This window comes from Pelophylax lessonae (assembly GCF_965119305.1).
Source record: "Pelophylax lessonae genome assembly, chromosome: 2".
NCBI classification, from domain to species: Eukaryota; Metazoa; Chordata; class Amphibia; order Anura; family Ranidae; genus Pelophylax; species Pelophylax lessonae.
Window position 1 is genome coordinate 50,143,587 of NC_138769.1, and position 20,390 is coordinate 50,163,976.

The window sequence follows — 20,390 nt, forward strand, 5'->3', positions numbered from 1 at the left end:
TTTTTTTTTAAAAAAAACCTGTAATAAAGTTTAAAAAAAAATAAAAAATAAATAGGAAAAAAAAAAAATTTCGCCGCCCCCGTCACCGTCAAAAAAAGACGTATACGCAAGTCGAGCCGCGAATGAAATCGCTGTTCAAACCCCACATGTGAGGTATTGCCGCGATCGCCAGAGCGTGCGCAATAATTAAAAAAAAAAGAGCTACACTCTACCTCTAAACTGGTAACCGTTAAATAAATTTAAAGCGTCGCAGATTGAGATCTCTATTGACCGTAGTTTGTCGCCATCCCACGGGGGGGCGCAATTTTAAACCGTAACATGTTGGGTATCTATTTACTCGGCGTGACATCATCTTTCACAATATACAAAAAAAATGGGCTAACTTTACTGTTTAGTATTTTTTAAATGCAGTGAAATGTGATTTTTCAATTTTTTTCCCAAAAAATTGCGTTTTAAAGACCGCTGCGCAAATACCGCTTGACAAAAAGTTTTGCAATGACCGACATTTTATTCTCCAGAGTCTTTGCTAAAAAAATATACATAATGTTTGGGGGTTCTAAGTAGTTTTCTAGGAAAAAATACTGGTTTTAACTTGTAAACAAAAAGTGTCCGAAAGAGGGCTGGGGCTTAAGTGGTTAAGAAAAAGGCTTTTCTCATATTTTTCTTAATAATTCACGTTGATAATAATATTCAGGATTTATGTGGAATGACATTACAGCCAATACAGTTTACAGTTTTTTGTATTTTAACGTTGCACTTCTGTTTGTCTAAGTGCCGGTTCACACTGATCCGACTTGTCAGGCGACTTGGTTGCCTGACAAGTAGCGCTCCATGCTGTGCAATGGAACCGTTCTAATCAGAGCGACTCAAGTGCATTGACTTCCATTATGAGAAGTCGTTGCAAGCCGCGCCGAAGTCGCGGTGCACGGGCGACTTCATTAGTCGCCCGAAGTCGGGGCGACTTCGAGTCGGATCAGTGTGAACTGACACTTAAGTGTCGGTTCACACTGATCCATTATGTGAATTAGTCGCCGAAGTCGGGTCGGAAGTCAATGCAAGTCGCTCCGACTTTGCAAAAAAAAAGGTGCAGGAACCTTTTTCTAAGTCAGAGCGACTTAAGTCGCTCCTATTATAACGGGAACCATTGCACAGCATGGGAAAAAAAAAGGGTCCTGTGCGTGTTGGGTGCAGATGCGGTGCGAATTCAGCAATACAAACTGTATGGCTGATTTTGCACCGCACAGAGATCGCATGTAGTTTTAGGAGCAGTGCACTCCGAATTACATGCGATCTCTGTGATCGCACAAATGTGAACCGGCCCTTAGGCCCCTTTCACACAGGCGATCCGATCCGCCTGTCAGTTTTTAGGCGGATCTGATCGGATGCGCCATGCATCCCTATGGGGCAGCGGTTGTCAGCGGAGACTGCTATCCGATGTCTCCGCTGCTATCCGATCCGATCCTGTCCGTGAAATCCGGACGCATGGAAACCCTATTTTCCATCCATCTGGAGGATCGGTTGGGTTCGGATGAGAACGGACAAGCGGTCCGTTCTCATCTGATCTCATAGCGGAGAGCGGGACTCTGACAGCTCCGTCTCTGCACACAGAGTGGAGACAGAGCTGTCATCCGCCTGCTCAGGGGGGATCGGCAGATCGATCCCCTGCTGAGCAGAACGGACTCCGTAAGGCGGTGCGCCCGTGTGAATGGGGCCTAAATCTGTGTCTGTAGTGCACGTTCAACCTTTAAGGCTTGTACATACTAAGAAAATCGGGCGAACATTTTCGTCCAACGAATGTTCGTACGATTTGGGTATAGTGTGTACAGAACTTTCTACAGACGATTCAGAATGTTCGTACGAAAATTCTCGAAGGGACAAACTCCAAGTTTTTTCTCGTACAGGAAAAAATGAACAATTTTCTTTTAATGTGTACCGTTTTTGTACAAGAAAAATCAGAAAAGAAAGACTGCGCATGATCAGAAACAATAAACAACAAAAAAGCCTTTGTCGTAAGAGAATTTTCTTACAAATTGTCGTAAGAAAATTCTTTCATCGGTTCCGATTTGATGTAAAACAAAGAGGAAAATCGGACAATCGTTCGCCCAATTTTCTTATAGTGTGTACCCCACTTCAGAGGTTGTAAACCTCAGAAAACAAATGTAAAAAAAATAAAAACCTTAAAGACAAAGATATAATGAGCTAGTGTGCATCGCATACTAGCTCATTATGAAATACTTACCTTAGAATGAAGCCCCCGCAGTGCTGCCCGCTCACTGTAACACGGCCGACATGTTCGGCCGTCCTTCCTGGTTTGCGTCCTTTGGCCATCTGATTGGCTGAAGACGTGATGACATCACTCCCGCACATGCGTGCGGGAGACATCCGTTTACGGCATAGGGCTCTGAAGGAACGGCACCGGTGGGCGTTCCTTCAGAGCCCTGTGCTGTAAATGGATCCATGCATCCGGGCCCCTAATCAACATGCAGGGCACCGGACGCATGGATTCCAATAGTTTTTTTTTTTTTTTTAAAGCACCTGATTAGAGCCAGAGGCTCTTTGTACGCCGGTGGGCGTTCCTTCAGAGCGCATGCGCCGATGATGTCATCGGCTGCATGCACTGTAAATATCTCCTAAACGGTGCAAGTTTAGGATATATACAGTACCTATAGGTAGGCCTAAGGCTTACCTATAGGCAAAAGTCATTAAGGGGGGTTTACAACCACTTTAATACCATAAATAATATGTCATTAGATTTATACTCCAGGAGTATATAACTTGTTTAGAAATTCTAGAGAAATATTTAAATATTGCATTACAATTTACCAAAACCCATTCCATTTGTAGTTGATTTAAAATGTATGAGATTTTAGTCGACTAAAATACGACTAAAACTATAAAATGGCATTTTAGTCAAAAGGCTATAATTAAAACGAAATTGAAATTTGTTGCCAAAATTAATACTAGTCCTGCAGCCTCATAGGACAATCAGAAGAGAATGAAAACTCCTCCTTCAAGCTTTAACCAGACACTGATAGAAGTCACAAGACTGCTATATAATGCTGATGAGAAAAGGTATTTAGCAGTTTATATTGAATAAAAATAATTGCATTTCCATGTTCTGTGTACTGTGGGAGACCAGATATAGTCAATTCAGGGTGCTCCTGGGTTTAGCAACATTACATTACTTGTCTGAAGTGCAAAGTCCGCTTTAGGTTGCTCCTATTCAGTGTTAAAATGACACATTTGCACACAAGGCGAGGCCTGGGAAGTTTACACACCTCATAAAATTGTAGTAACTTATTATAATAACTGTATCCCAACATCCTGGTCTATTTTCGGATCCAGCTCCATGGAGAATCGTGTGTACATTTCATTATTACGAAGCATGGCGGTCATGCGGTGAAGGTGATTGAGCGTCTGGAGCTGATCCTTTGGCTTTTTTTTTAGCAGAAAAAGATTGCAGTGCTCTTTCAAGCAGGAGTATATTGTGATTTCCCCTCAGTTCTCGGGTGTACGGGCACCAGCGTTCAAATGTCACATCCAGTGGCGGCCCATCCATTGGGGGCGCAGGGGCACTGCTCCCCCCCCCATCCATGCATCCGGCCCCCTAATCTACATGCAAGGGCGCCGGACGCATGGATCCCAATGGGGTTTTTTTTTTTTTTTAAGCACCTGATTAGAGCCAGAGGCTCTAATAGGCTTCTCTAATAGGCTTCAAAAAAGGGTGGGCTCGGGGCGCAGAGCACTGTGCCCTGAGTCCACCCAGTTGTGTGACAATAGCAAATTTTCGCTATTGTCACACGGATTCTCCTCCTGGCCAATCAGGAAGCAGGTCCTGAGACCGTTTCCCGAATGGCCGTAAGGAGAAGCCATCCTATTGGCGAAGAAGGAGGGAGGAGACGCAGGGGCAGCCCGACCCACGGAGGAGACTGAGGGGGAAGCCGCCGCCACTGCCTGCCCTCCACATGTCAGTCCATGGTGAGTGAGCCGGCGACCGGGGTGGGGGGTATGGTAGGCGGGCTGGAGCTGGTGTGGTCCGCCTGCTCCCCCCCCCCCCCCCCCAGCTGACAATGGTCACATCCAGCAGCCATATTGATAAGCATCGAGAATGCCACTCTCCCACCTGACCCGTGTTGTATTGCCTCCACCAGCGCTACTCCACTAACCACATCCTCCGATGCGTTTCGCCCCGGGGTTTAGGTATAGAGGATCATAACTTAGCCCTGGTGTGCTGAAATGTGTCAGGCGTGTAACGCTGGCTGAGGCCGTGTAATACACTTTACACAGGTCAGTTGGGAGAGCCGTGTTTCCAATGCTTGTCAGATCACCTTCATAAAAGTTCAGTACTCCCGTTTCCTCCAAATATTTAAAAGCCCTTTTGAAGAGCTCCTAAAACCTGTTGGCTTATATTAGATGTAGGCTAAAATTCCTCTTCTCTATCTAATGAAACGTGTCTGGCTCTTTCCTCTCTACTATATAAAGAGCATTTCTAGGTCAGAAATTCTCAGCCTTTTCAACACCGAGGAACCCTTGAAATAACTTACCGCTTTCTGGGAACCCCTGCTAAAAAGTACTTTATCTACAATTCATGATACATTAGTGTGATGGTCAGTGCCCCTTACATTGGTGGTCAGTGGGAAGAATGCCCCTTACATTGGTGGTCAGGGGGAAGAATGCTCCTTACATTGGGGGTCAGTGGGAAAAATGCCCCTTACATTGGTAGTCAGTGGGAAGAATACCCCTTACATTGGTGGTCAGTGGGAAGAATGCTCCTTACATTGGTGGTCAGTGGGAGGAATGCTCCTTACATTGGTGGTCAGTGGGAGGAATGCTCCTTACATTGGTGGTCATTAGGAAGAATGACCCTTACATTGGTTATCAGTGGGAAGAATGCCCCCTCCATTGGTGATCAGTGGGCGGAATGCCCCTTACATTGGTGGTCAGTGAGAAGAATGTCCCTTACATTGGTGGTCAGTGAGAAGAATGTCCCTTACATTGGTGGTCAGTGAGAAGAATGTCCCTTACATTGGTGGTCAGTGAGAAGAATGTCCCTTACATTGGTGGTCAGTGAGAAGAATGTCCCTTACATTGGTGGTCAGTGTGAAGAATGCCCCTTACATTGGTGGTCAGTGGGAAGTATGCCCCTTACATTGGTGGTCAGTGGGAAGAATTCTCCTTTCATTGATGGTCATTGAGAAAAATGCCCCTTACAGTGGTGGTGAGTGGGAAGAATGCCCCTTGCATTGCAGGTCAGTGGGAAGAATGCCCCTTACATTGGGGGTCAGTGGGAAGAATGCCCCTTACATTGGTGGTCAGGGGAAGAATTCTCCTTTCATTGATAGTCAGTGGGAAGAATGCCCCTTACATTGGTGGTCAGTGGGAAGAATACCCCTTACATTGGTGGTCATTAGGAAGAATGACCCTTACATTGGTTATCAGTGGGAAGAATGCCCCCTCCATTGGTGATCAGTGGGCGGAATGCCCCTTACATTGGTGGTCAGTGAGAAGAATGCCCCTTACATTGGTGGTCAGTGAGAAGAATGCTCCTTACATTGGGGGTCTGTGGGAAGAATGCCCCTTACATTGGGGGTCAGTGGGAAGAATGCCCCTTACATTGGGGCTCAGTGGGAAGAATGCCCAGTACATTGGTGGTCAGTGTGAAGAATACTCTTTACATTGGTGGTCAGTGGGAAGAATGCCCCTTACATTGGTGGTCAGTGGGAAGAATTCCCCTGACAGATAGCTGAAAAGATCTTTGTGATGGTTTCTGTAGGAACTTATGAGAGGCAGGAATTTGCTCATTGCTCAAGGAACCCTTAGCAACATCTGAAGGAACCCCTAGAAACTGTTGTAAATATGGGTGATTACTAATAATTATTATTTTAATTGTGTTACAACGGAAACAGGAGTACACCAATTCAATGCAAAACTCCTTGAAACCGTCTGAATTCTTCCGCAGCAAGTTGGTTCTCCAGAGACAGACATTTATTGGCTTCCAAACAGATGACCTAATCCAGCAGAGAATGTGTAAATATTACAAGGATCAGAGTCCCATTCAAAGTACTTTGTCACTTTCTATCATAGCAAGCATGGAGGCATTTCACCCATCCAGCATGTATATTCGGTTGCCGACCGCCGCAAGTACATATACTGCGGCGGTCAGCCCCGGCCAGGCAAAGTGACGTATGGGTACGTCACTAGCCTTTAAGCCAATAGGGGGCGAGCGCGCGCTCCCGCCCTGGCTCGTTCACTTACACCTCCGTGCGTGAGACCGGCGGACCCGATGCCCGCCGGTCACTCGCGATCGACCGCTGTGAAGGGAGAAAGGCAGGCGGCTAATGTAAACAAAGCCGCCTGTCATTCTTCCCTGTGTGACAGCACAGATCATACGGTCCTGCTATGTAGGACTGTTGATCTGTGCTGTTACATGTAAAGCCACATCCCTGCACAGTTAGAAGCACGCCCCTAGGGACAAACTTAACCCCTCCTTCCCCAATAAAGTTAACCCCTTCCCTGCCAGTGTCATTTTTACAGTAACAGTGCATATGTATAGCACTGATTACTGTAGTAATGTCACTGGTACCCCCAAAAGTGTCAAAAATGTCAGTCAGGGGTCCGATCTGTCCGCCGCAATGTCACAGTCCCTCAAAAAAAATCGCAGATCGCCGCCATTACGCGTTAAAAAAATAAACCCCAAAAATGACATAAATCTTTCCCTTAGTTAGTAAACGCAATAACTTTTGCGCAAACCAATCAAAATACGCTTATTGCGATTTTTTTTACCAAACACAGGTAGCAGAAAACAAATTGGCCAAAAATTTTTTAAAAATTGGTTTTTACATCTTTTTTGGGGGGAATTTCATATAAAAAAAATGTTAAAAATATTGTTATTTTTTCAAAATAAACGCTCTTTTTTAGTTTATAGCGCAAAAAGTAAAAATCGCACAGGTGATCAAATACCACCAAAAGAAAGCTCTGTTTGTGAGAAAAAAAGGACGTAAATTTCGTTTGGGTACGGCGTCGCACGACCGCGCAATTGTCAGTTGAAGTCGCACAGCGCCGAATCGCAAAAAGTGGCCTGGACGGAAGACAGCAAAATCCTCCGGTGGTAAAGTGGTTAAACGTTAGGACTTATTCTTGCTGGTAGTTAGAATCTTTAATATTTGCAAACAAAATGAAGTTTTCCTATTTAGTGCCGGTTCACACTAGGTCGCTCCGACTTTGGGGGCGACCTGTGAAGTTGCGTGCACCGCGACTTTGGCGCGACTTGCACGGACTTAATATAATGAATGTCTATGCAAGTCGCCCCGAAGTAGTACAGGACCCTTTTTCTAAGTCGGAGCGACTTGTGTCGCTCCTATTAGAACGGGTCCTATAGCACTGCATGGACCGCAACTTGTCAGGCTGACAAGTCGCCTGACAAGTCGCGGTAGTGTGAATGGACACTTAGAATAATAAGCTGTCAGGTTAGTAAGACAGTGATATAAGAAACGATTCAATCGTACAGTTTGTAGTGTACATAGATTTACAAAACAATGGGATAAAGGAATATTCCTGAACTTTTATCTCATGGATACTGTGAAATTGTGTGAATGCTTTAACAGTGCATGTTATCTCAGCTTGCAGAACTTGGATTTATTGAGTGAGTTTACAAAAAAATGTAAATATGGCAGAATATACAATCTCATTCTACATAACTAAGCTTCATTTCATGCTGAATAAACTAAATAATATTGTATCCTAAATAGAGAAGTACCCTTTGATAGATTTTTTTTACTCTAAAAGCATTTTATTAAAATAAATTTGATTAAAAATCAAAAAAATCGAATTTATTTATTTATTTATTTTTTCTTTTTCCAAAAAGCTTTATTGAACAAAATACACATTAGAAAAGTGTACAACAGTTGAATCATTCCGATCAACATTCTCGGTGATCCAATAATAACTAAGGTATTGATAAACCGCATCATTGATTTTTATCCACCCTCCAGAAGGCTAAGGGCCGTTTTTCTCAGCGGGGGATCGATCCGCCGATCCCCCACTGAGCAGGAGGATGACAGCTGTGTCTCCTCGCTGTGTGCGGAGACACAGCAGTCAGGTCCCCGTGCATCTCTATGAGGGAATCGGATGGGAACGGACCGTCTGTCCGTTCTCATCCGATCCCGTCCGCTGGACGGATGGAAAATAGGGTTTCCATCCGTTCAGATTTGACGGATCAGATTGGATGTCAGAGGACATGTCTCTGCTGACATCTGATGTCCCATAGAGATGCAAGGGGGGACCGTTCAGATCCGCCAAAAAAACTGACAAGCGGATCTGAACGGTCCGCCTGTGTGAAAGGGGCCTAAGGACCTCTTGTGGCTAAGAAGTAGTAGTGCAGGGGATTTTTCTTTGTTTTTATCTGTCCTGGCTTGAGTTCTGCTTTAAACTCTCACTTCCTTATAGTAAATATGTATAAAGTTCAGTGAGAATGATGACATACGTTCTCAGAAAAGGTGACCAAGTTTTACTCATGATCAGGCTGGCTTAGTGTATTGACCCTTTTTTGTCATCGCCCTGTTAAGCATACATTTTCTGTTTACAGAGGTTTTACGGTGTTCAAGCAAATTCAGTTGTGTTTGTTCGATGCTTGCAAGTGAAATATGGCAACGGATGAATCAGAATAAGCCTACTAGAACCAATTGTATCTAAAGCGGACCACACACATTACAACCTTAAATCCCGGTTCACATATATGCGATGCGGGAACCCTGCGAATCCAATGCGGGTTCCCACATAGCACTTGACTCCCAGGTAGCTCACACTGCCATATGCAAATAGCTGGGGTGTGCCAATACAAAGTTAACGACACTCCCAGATCAGTTTGCATATCGCAGTGCGAACTGTCAGTTCGGACAGGAATCGGATTGCATAGGTGTGAACACCCAGGCGACCTGATTCTGCTGCGGACCCAAAAAAGGGTCCTGTGTATGTTCTGTGCGAATTCAGCCATACAATCTTTATGGCTGAATTCGCATCGCACAGACATTGCATGTGATTTTCAGAGCAGTGCGCTCCGAATCACATGCGATGTCCGTCATCGCTAAAGTGTGAACCAGGACTTAGAGCTCATTCATATGGAGGGGTCCCCCCCCCCCCCATATTCCACCTGCTGTAGCTCTAACTAAATTCAGACAACATTTTCGTTATGCGGAGATTCAGGTGAATCTGAACTAACGAATCACAATAGTAACAAATTTAAAGGAATCCAAAAAAATTTAACAATTTCATCTGAAATATCGAATTTTCCAAAATCGAATTCAAAAACAAATTTGTAATGTAATCGTATTGCTATTTTCCTTCAAAGACTGTGTGTATTAGTGTTAGAAAATGGCCATCTTCGGAAATTGAAATTTTGAAAAGAATAGAATAGAAACAAGAATAGAATAGAAAGAATATAGCCATCTTCCGAAATTCAAAAATTCGAATATAATAAAATAGAATATAGCTGTCTTCTGAAAATGGAATAGAATATAGCTGTCTTCCGAAATTGGAATTTTGAAAAGAATAGAATAAAACAGAATAGAAAAGAATAGAGTAAAGCAGAATAGAATATAAAAGAAAAGAATTGAAAGAGAAATATAATAGAATATAGCCATCTTCCGAAATTCGAATGTCGTATAGAATTAAAATAGAAAGGATTTCTTTTGAATTTCGAATAGAATATAGCCATCTTCCTAAATTCGAATTTTGAATCGAATAGAAAAGAATAGAGTAAAACGGATAAGAACATAAAATAAAATTAAAGAATTGAAAGAAAAATAGAATAGAATACAGCCTTCTTCTGAAATTCCAATTTCGAGTAGATTAGAACCAGCTATTCTTTACAATGAATCGCATGGATTAGATCCAATTTCGAGTAGATTAGAACCAGCTATTCTTTACAATGAATCGCATGGATTAGATCTTTTCAGTTCAAATTAGATTCGAATACTTGAAATTTATTTAAAAAATTTGAATCTGGTTGAAAACCAATAAACAAAACAAATTTCGTTACGCATGCATTAGTAACTTAATGAATCGATCCGAAACTAAGCATATTTCAACTCTGCACATGTCTACTCAGCACTAAAGATTTTTGTCCAGGTACTTCTATATATTGCAATCTGGGAACCCCTTTTACGTATCTATGATATCAAACTGTCATTTCTATTTATTACAGTAAAAGATGGAATCTGGGGGTACCGGTGTCAGACGTCACTAAAGGGACACTTTTCAGAATTTGTTTTTGGACCCCCCCCCCCCCATTCAACTACTATTCAAGTAGGAAAAAAAACCTATTCCCTGTGTATCAACAGCCTGCTGGTTAGAGGTTTGAGCTGCACAATTAATCATTAAAAAATCAAAATTCAACCCCCCCCCCCCCCCCTCACAATCTTAATCCGATATTTCCACATTATCGTTCGCATTTTGTTGGATGATACTCGTATCGAATTCCACAATACGTACTAACCGTATGATTTTTGTCGTACGATTCTGGAAAAGCTTCCTGGTTGCGTAGCAAAACAAAAACAATGGCAGCCAGGCTTTTTCTGGGTTATTTTCATGTTTCTGATCATGCGCGGTCTTTGTCTATTGATTTTTAGTGGACGCGTACTGTACTGATTAAATGATTGGCGTTCTCTAGGCTATCGTATGACAGAAGTTTTCCTGTTTGTCCCTTCGGATATTGTTGGACAAACTGTGGTGATCGGCTGTCGAAAAGCTGTGTACTAACGATCAGATTATCGTTCGATCAAGTCGAAAGTGATCTTTTTTCGTACAATTATCTGAACGTGTGTACGAGGCACAAGCCTTTTTCTGATACTTGTTGCTTACAAGTTAAAATCAGTATATTTTTGCTAGAAAGTTTCTTATATTATTTATTATATATATATATATATATATATATATATATATATATATATATATATATATATATATATACAGAGTTGTATAAAGTACTCGAAACCCATACTTGAGTAAAAGTACAAGTGCTCGATCAAAAAGTGACTTGAGTAGAAGAACTAAAGTATTCAACATTTTTTGTACTTAAGTATTAAAAGTAGTTTTTTTAAAAATTTTGCTACTCAAGTACTGAAAGTAAAAGTACAAGTACTGTGTTATTCTGTTATTAAAGAAAGAAGTCAAAAGTTTGAACATCGTATTGTTTTTTATTATTTCAAATGCAGATTTTATTTATACATACAGTAGCATTTATTTTCGTATGCGCTGATAATACACATGTTTTGAGCTTCATGAAACCTGCCATCTACTGTTCTGGCAGTGGTAATTTTTATAATAGTAACGAGTAACTATGCAGCACAAAAAAAAATATATCGGAGTAGAAGTATTGAAATCATCGAAAAAATGCGGTGAAGTAAAAGTGGAAGTAGGAGAAAAAAATTCTACTCCAGGAAAGTACAGATACCGCCTTTCGGTACTTAAGTACAGTAGTGAAGTAGTTACTATACATCTCTGTATATATATATTTTAGCAGAGACTCTAGAGAATAAAATGGCGGTTGTTGCAATATTTTATGTCCCACTGTATTTGCGCAGGGGTCTTTCAAAACCAACTTTTTTGGAAAAAAAATACACTTCAGTTAATTAAAAAAAAATAAAAAAATAAACTGTAATGTTAGCCCAATTTTTTTGTATAAAGTGAAAGATTTTGTTGCCCTGAGAATTGTGATCTTTATTCTAAACAAAAAAAAATTGTGATTCTTATTTTATCCAGAATCATGCAGCTCTATTAGAATTGGATCACATACAGGTCTGCATGACAGCAGGAGGGGATCCTAGCACTCCTCTGACCCACATTTAGTAGAAATGGGCCCCTAAGTCCCAGCGGGCCCTCTGAACTAATGGTGTATCCTTCTAAGAGGGAAAGAACATTGCTTTGCGCAGACTTTGGGGAGCAGAGCAGGCCATTTCTTATGTGAGGCGCTGTCACTGTATTTAAATACAGAGATTTGTTGACTTCCTGTCTTTAGCACAGTAGCAGTGTTTGCTGGTATGAAATGTAACATTTGTGAGCTGCTTTTACTTGCTGCATAAACATTAGTTATTGAAGTTATTCCTGAGCTGTATGAAAGACTCTTCTTCTGTATGTCTTTCCCGAGCAAATTTCGGATCTCCTCCATAACCATCTGTATTTTTCCCAGATACGGTAAAGGTATTCGGATTAATATGTGCCTCCGTGTTTGCCTGGTACTTGGGCTATTTCTTTGCCGAAATACTACCTGAAGACTCCATACAGACTGCCATCGGAAGCGTGCAACGGCTGGGAGAAAAACCTATGATCAAAGGTACTTTATTTTCCCCAATGTGATACATTTCTGTATTTCCTTTTATACCTTTTTTGTGTAGAAGCCTGAACTATATAGGGGTCATTGTGTAGGAGCCTGAACTGTGTAGGGGTCATTGTGTAGGAGCCTGAACTGTATAGGGGTCATTGTGTAGAAAGCTGAACTGTATAGGGGTCATTGAGTAGAAAGCTGAACTGTATAGGGGTCATTGTGTAGAAGCCTGAATTGTATAGGGGGCATTGCGTAGAAGCCTGAACTGTATAGGGGTCATTGTATAGAAAGCTGAACTGTATAGGGGTCATTGTGTAGAAGCCTGAACTGTATAAGGGTCATTGTGTAGAAGCCTGAATTGTATAGGGGGCATTGCGTAGAAGCCTGAATTGTATAGAGGTCATTGTGTAGGAGCCTGAACTGTATAGGGGTCATTGTATAGAAAGCTGAACTGTATAGGGGTCATTGTGTAGGAGCCTGAACTGTATAAGGGTCATTGTGTAGGAGCCTGAACTGTATAGGGGTCATTGTGTAGGAGCCTGAACTGTATAGGGGTCATTGTATAGAAAGCTGAACTGTATAGGGGTCATTGTGTAGGAGCCTGAACTGTATAAGGGTCATTGTGTAGAAGCCTGAACTGTATAAGGGTCATTGTGTAGGAGCCTGAACTGTATAAGGGTCATTGTGTAGGAGCCTGAACTGTATAGGGGTCATTGTGTAGGAGCCTGAACTGTATAGAGGTCATTGTGTAGGAACCTGAACTGTATAGGGGTCATTGTGTAGAAGCCTGAACTGTATAGGGGTCATTGTGTAGAAGCCTGAACGGTATAGGGGTAATTGTGTAGAAGCCCGAACTGTATAGGGGTAATTGTGTAGGAGCCTGAACTGTATAGGGGTAATTATGTAGAAGCCCGAACTGTATGGGGGTCATTGTGTAGAAGCCTGAATTGCATAGGAACATGACCTAAGGTTATTACAAAAGGTCAGTACAGTCAAGCCTTACAGGTCTTCTGTGTATGGCAAGAATGTAGGCACACAAGGATCCGTTGGGCAGGATGATCCGGTAAGGTGACATTGCTGAGTGTCCAAAGACAATAAGGAAACCATACATTCAAACAGTGAAGATGAGAACGCAATAGAGACAAAATTGAGGGGGAGGGGTGATATCTCTGTCTTAGTGAATAGGTCGTGCTTGGGCCATATTGTATCTGTTTCAGTAAATATATATTAGGTATGTAATGTGGTACCATACACTGTCCAGTCTGATTGTAGAATCCCCTCTGGATTTGCCATTACCTATGTAGTAGGAAGGTCTGCTTGATTGGATAAAAATGTAAAGTATTGTTTTTCCTCATATAGTTTTGGTAAATTTAAAGGAGATTGTGCATAATTTGTAAAGTCGGATTGTATAGTGTATGGCCAGCTGTAGGCTGAAAGATTTCTCTTGGTCAGCCCTGTCGGTTCTCTCAGCTTGTTATTGTGTTCTGACAGCCAAAGCATCCACAGCTGTCAGAATACCTGAACAGCGGCTACATCTAAATGAATGCAGCCACTGTTCAGCCGATATTTGGATGCCTTGATTTTCAGGTCGGGGGCAGAGTGCTGACATTTTGTCTGCAACCAGTCAGAACATGCTCTGTGTATGGCCAGCTTTAGGTGGAGTGCTGGACCCCCAGGGTGGAGGAAAATCGGTGGTTGGAATCTTTTTTTATAGGCAAGAATGTAGGCGCACTCGGATCTACACTTGAAAAAAGAGCGCGCATACTCGCTGGGAGCTTGGCGCATGCTCTGAAACGCGTCGCGTCTTTCCATTGACTTTGGTGACGTCACGTGGCTTCACGCTGCGTTCCAGTCCGACACGCGGAAGTACCGGATCCCGGATGATAGAGGCCGGCTCAGCTTGTCTTCCTGCTGTATTCGTCAGCTTCCACCTGTATTCCACCCTCGGACACTGGATTTTATCACCATCTACCGTCACCATCGTTTGAGCCTTCTATTACTGTACCCTATGTAAGTTGTAGATCGTATGTATAATCTTGGATTAAAAGCATATTGCACTTAGAGGCGCTCCGTCTCTTTCTTCTTACATATACTTACTGGGAACTGGTAGTCAGGGCCGGTGCTACCACTAGGCGAACTAGGCAGCCGCCTAGAGCGACCTGCTGTCTATGGCGCAACAACGGCCAGGGGATTCTGGGGACCCTGATGTAAGGGGGGACTTTGGGATCATAATGTAAAGGGAGACTTGGGTAACATAATGAAAATGGGGTCTCTGTTGTAAGGGTGAACTCTGGGGACCCTGATGTAAGGGGGGAACTCTGGGAGCCCTGGTTTGAGAGGGGACTCTTGGCACCCTGATGTAAGGAGGATAACATTGGGGACCCTAATGTGAGCAGGAGGAAACTTTGGGGACCCTAATGAAAGGGGTAAACTCTGATGGGATTTAGATTAGGCCCAGGCCTAAAGCTGTGTAAGGGGCCCAAAAATTTCTGATGGCTGCTTTATTCCCCACACACTGCACCAGCATTCAGCAAACCGCTGCAGGATTGGATGATGTTGGCTAAAGACAAAATGGCCTCCTGCAACCTTCAGCCAATCCATGAAGAGGCGGTATCCAGCCAATGAGGTGATGCGCAAGTCATGCTGCGCGCAACATCACTTCCTCCCAGCTCCCCAGTCAGTCTGCACACGTAGCTAATGTTGGCAAAGAGGTGAGCAAGCATCCCTATAGAGGCTGCATTTAGAGCCCTTATCTTTGGGGAGGGTGCAAGTCTTGCCTAGGGCACAAAATAATCTAGTACCGGCCCTGCTGGCAGTGGTGAGTATGTAACACGCTCTACTGTAAGGGCCAGTTCACATCAGAACACAGTGTAGGAAAGGCGCATTCTGTGCACATTTCCTGCACCACCTTCGAGACGCACCGCCTTTGCGATCTGCTACCGGTGCCAGTACGTTGTTAGCGACACCCTAAATGCTGATTGCAAACCTTTTGCGTTTGCGGGTAACAGGTCAATGGTAAGGCAGTACCATGCAATTTGGTGCGGCGCGTTTTTCAAAAGTATTGCATGCACTACTTTTTGTGCGATCCAAAGCAATTTGCAGCTCATTCAAATTAATGTGTCTGCAAAATCGCATTGCAGGGGAACACACAGGAACACGATGCTGGATTCTGGTCTAAACCGGCCTTAAGACAAAATCTGAAATGGCCTCTGGAGGTGAAATGGAGAGGCTGAAAGCTGCTGCGGCCGGACAGGGCTGGGTGGTGTACCGTGTGGCAGTATACGACCCAGGTATAAATGGCTGGGATGCGGGTTACTTGCGTTCTGGGTATTGATCACTGGAGATATACTGCCCTAAATGTTAGAACCACTCAATGGACCATCCTGCCACAGCAGCAGCCCTCCGACCACACCAAAGCTCCAGGATCTCATGCATCTGGACTAAACCCCCCAGTGTGCATGACGCCTTAGTATCCATTTAGCCACCAGTGGTGACATGTCCTCTTTAATACAGCGTGCCTAAAAATAACATCCTGCAAGCTTACCTATTTTTACAGCAGGACTTTTTTCTAATTTTCAATTTAGAAAGTGTAGCACCCTACAGGTAGGTGCTAGGTAAAAGTATAGTGGGCCTTGGCTGCCTAACAGCAGGGCCATGATTTTCAGCTGGCTGTCATGTCTCCCAGGTGTGTCTGCTGAGAGGGGAGTCTCCCCACTGGCTCCATGAGAGGGTTCTCATTGGGCAGTGGAGGAAACCCAATCAGAGACACACTCAGGCCTGTATCTACCCCAGAAGGCAGATTCTGCCGCAGAGGATTCTGGGAGTGGGTATACGTTTTGAGTTAACGCATGAAGGCAGCGTCTTTGACATGAAGCAGAGTCCCAGGAGGGAGAGTACGGCTGTCTCTCCTCCTGTCAGAAGGATCAGGTGTTCCGGGTGGCTGCCTGAGAATCCAGAGAATGCTGAGTTTAGCTGCAGAGGGGATCCGGTGTGCCGAGGACCAGTGGAGGAAGAGAGGGGTTCAGTTCCAGGAAAGCCTGCCAAGGTCGTGAGTACATTGAACTGCCCCTGGGGGTCTGCCGAGTGTAGAGGGAGCCACTCCAGAGAAGGTTCTAGGGATCCAGGAGTCAGCTAGCTGTAAAGGGGGTGCCTAGTCAGAGGACCCTGAAGTGTAAAGGGGGTACCTAGTCGGAGGACCCTGAAGTGTAAAGGGGGTACCTAGTCAGAGGACCCTGAAGTGTAAAGGGGGTACCTAGTCAGAGGACCCTGAAGTGTAAAGGGGGTACCTAGTCAGAGGACCCTGAAGTGTAAAGGGGGTGTCTAGTCGGAGGACCCTGAAGTGTAAAGGGGGTGTCTAGTCAGAGGACCCTAAAGTGTAAGGGGTACCTAGTCAGAGGACCCTGAAGTATAAAGGGGGTACCAGTGGTTGGGCCCTGAAGAGTCAGTGTACAGTGCGCAGTGTACAAAGTTAAGAGTTGCAGCAGCACAAGCAGTGACAAGGAGCTAGCTCAGCCAGTGAAGGTCTGGAGGGAGCTGTTCAGTGACTTTTGAATTAAATCGAGTGTCGGGAGTCAAGGGTTCTACATTCCTGGATCTTCTGAGTTAACAAACAAGTTAAAGTCGAGGTTCCAGCACTAATTCAGATAAACAGTATTTGCAAGCGCCAGGAAGCGCTGGTCGGCATTCAGCTGACGTCAAGACAGCTCTAGTGGGCATTTTTGTACAAAGTCCCAGTTAAGCCTAGAAGAGCCAGAGGAGTATCCCACTCATTCCCTTCTCTCATCCTTAATATACAATAAACAAAACAATCCAAGGACGCCGGAATGGTCATTGTCTCAGTTCTCACACCTGGGTTCACAACTTAAATGTGTTGGAAGTGTTACCGGTACTGATGGCAGACCCACCTCAGGCCCCAGGCAAGGAAATATTGCTACAAAAGTATGACTGTAATAATACTCCACCCTGAATAATGATGCCAATCCCAACTACGGCACACACCCAGCCTGGCGGATCACCAGCAGAATATCATACATTGGAGCTTTATAGAAAAGAGGCAATCCAGAATATTAAATTTAACTTGTGAATAAAGACTTATCCAATGGGACCCATAACCTATAGTTCAATATTCAACTGAAAAGATGCGTCCATAATCCTCGGTTGATTAAGATATACAGGGTTCGTACGGTCATGAAAATCCTGGAAAAGTCATGGGATTTTGACATGACACTTTCCAGGCCTGGAAAAGTCCTGGAAAATGGGCAAAATTACTAAGTTTTGGAAAAGTCATGGAAAAGTGTTGTGACACTATTTATTTATTTTTGTCTCTGGGCCCCCTGTATCCTGTGGGAGCGGGGGACAGTAAGTGGACTATTTTCTCTGTTTCGGGTTTGGCGGATTAATCAGCCGCAGTGCACTGCACAGCTGAAGCCTGATCTCTGGTCTCTTCAATATGAATAGACCGTGACAGGCTAGGAACTCTGCGGCTGATCTACTGAAACAGAGAAATTGTGCATTTACTGTCCCGCTCTGAGGGACGTAGCTGTGGGGCCGCTATCACTGCGGGGTGTCAGGCTGGTGTCCATCGGGCAGGGCGGGGGGGGGCCGCGATCACTGCGGGGTGTCAGGCTGGTGTCCATCAGGCAGGGCGGGGGGGGCCGCGATCACTGCGGGGTGTCAGGCTGGTGTCCATCAGGCAGGGCGGGCGGGGGGGGGGGCGCGATCACTGCGGGGTGTCAGGCTGGTGTCCATCGGGCAGGGCGGGCGGGGGGGGGGGCAGCGATCACTGCGGGGTGTCAGGCCGGTGTCCATGCCGCATCTCTGTGTGAAGAAGGCAGCGGCAGAAGGAAGGTCAGTGAGGAGTCTCGTGTGCTGGATAGGAGGGGGATGGGATGGTACAGCTGCATAGAGAGGAATTGAACTTTCATATTCCTCATGTCGCTGAGTGTTGTTACTCCTCTCAGAAGCTGCACTAGGAATATGGAAAGTTCAATTCATCTATATGCAGCTGCCCCATCCCCCTCCTATACAACTTCCTTTGCTGGCCCCCCTCAGTGCTTTTTTTAGCCCCCCCCAGTGCTTTTTTTTAGCCCCCCCAGTGCTTTTTTTTAGCCCCCCCAGTGCTCTTTACCTCCCCCCTGCTCTTAGCCCCCTCCGTGCTCTTAGTCTGGCTCCCCCTCAGTGATTTTCTGTTCCCCCCCCCCCAGACAGTGCTCTCCAGTTCCTCCCTCCCCCTGTGGTCTCAATCATCCCCGTTTTCCCTGCCTGCCCCCCCCCCCCCATTTGCTCTCCACTCCCCTGCAATGCTTTCCAAACCCCCCCTTAATTCTGTCTATTTCCCCCCCCCCCATGCCCTTCAGCTCCTCCAGTGCTCTCTACTTTCCCTGTGCTCTCCGGCCCCCCCTCGTGCTCTTCTATCATGTCCGCAGTCTCTGACTATCCCCTGTACCATGTCCGCAGTCTGACTATCCCCTGTACCATGTCCGCAATCTCTGACCATCTCTTCTACCATGTCCGCAGTCTCTGACCATCCCCTGTACCATGTCTGCAGTCTCTGACCATTTCTTCTACCATGTCCGCGGTCTCTGACCATCTCTTCTACCATGTCCGCAGTCTCTGACCATCCCCTGTATCATGTCCGCAGTCTCTGACCATCTCTTCTACCATGTCCACAGCTGCTGACCACCTCCTGTACCATGTCCACAGCTGCTGACCACCTCCTGTACCATGTCCACAGCTTCTGACCACCTCCTGTACCATGTCCGCAGCCTCTGACCACCTCCTGTACCATGTCTGCAGCCTTTGAAAATCTCCTGTACCATGTCCGCAGCCTCTAACCATCTCTTCTATCATGTCTGTAATCTGTGACCATCTCTTGTCTTTTATCATGTTTGCAGTCTCTGAGGGGTTCTGGAGAGGAGTCAAAAGTGGGAGTGCGGTCGGGATGGGGATCACAGGAGAAGTCAGACATGTGTGGACTAGGGAGAGGAGACTACAGGATAAAACCAGAGCATTGTGCACCTAAGAGGAGGTCAGTGACAGTGCTGCCCAGCCAGTCTGAGGGGGGGGGGGGTCACTGATGTAAGGGGGCATTGTTATAAAGGTTACTCCTTGTATCAGGACCCCCCCCCCTCCCTTCCTTAGTGCATTCACTCTGTGGAAAGTGGTCTCTGGTCACCAGAGTCCCCCCTACATCAGAGTTCTCAGCTTTTTCACCCGTGCGCCTGACACCCGCTCCGAGCTGCTGCAGTGGTGCTTCCATCTCATCCACTGTAAAACAAGGGACCATTTTGAGTCGCGCTGTATCCAGAAACGAAACCCTAACTGCAGAGGTACTGTACACTACAAAGATTGTCATTTATTTTAGTAAAAATATGCTGGGTGTGACATGGATTTTCTTCTTATTTAACGTGTATACATAGACATTTCATGAAACTTTAGGTCATGAATATTTACGTGAAGTCATGGAAAAGTCATGGAAAAGTCATGGAATTTTATTGGTAAAAATGTGTATGAACCCTGGATATATAATGCATATACCAGAGTGTGTGTTTAGACACACCTTCTCATTCAAAGAGTTTTCTTTATTTTCATGACTATGAAAATTGTAGAGTTACACTTCAAGAGGAAGTCACCTGAAATGGTTTTCACTTCACAGGTGTGCCCTGTCAGGTTTAATAAGTGTGATTTCTTGCCTTATAAATGGGGTTGGGACCATCGGTTGTGTTGTGCAGAAGTCAGGTGGATACACAGCTGATAATCCTACTGAATAGACTGTTAGAATTTGTATTATGGCAAGAAAAAAGACGCTAAGTACAGGAAAACGAGTGGCCATCATTACTTTAAGAAATGAAGGTCAGTCAGTCCGAGAAATTGGGAAAACTTTGAAAGTGTCCCCAAGTGCAGTCACAAAAACCATCAAGCGCTACAAAGAAACTGGCTGACATGCGGACCGCCCCAGGAAAGGAAGACCAAGAGTCACCTCTGCTGCAGAGGAGAAGTTCATCCGAGTCACCAGCCTCAGAAATTGCAGGTTAACAGCAGCTCAGATTAGAGACCAGGTCAATGGCACACG

At 44.8% G+C, this 20,390-nt stretch overlaps 1 protein-coding gene across 1 annotated transcript in view; it reads left to right on the forward strand.

Annotated features, from left to right (window-relative positions):
- The window catches only part of FAM3B (FAM3 metabolism regulating signaling molecule B), a 142,103-nt gene that overhangs the window by 41,349 nt on the left and 80,364 nt on the right, over nucleotides 1–20,390 (forward strand). The window contains exon 2 of the mRNA XM_082245234.1: nucleotides 12,185–12,328. Coding sequence (XP_082101360.1) covers nucleotides 12,185–12,328 — 144 coding nt within the window. The remainder of the gene's footprint in view (nucleotides 1–12,184; nucleotides 12,329–20,390) is intronic.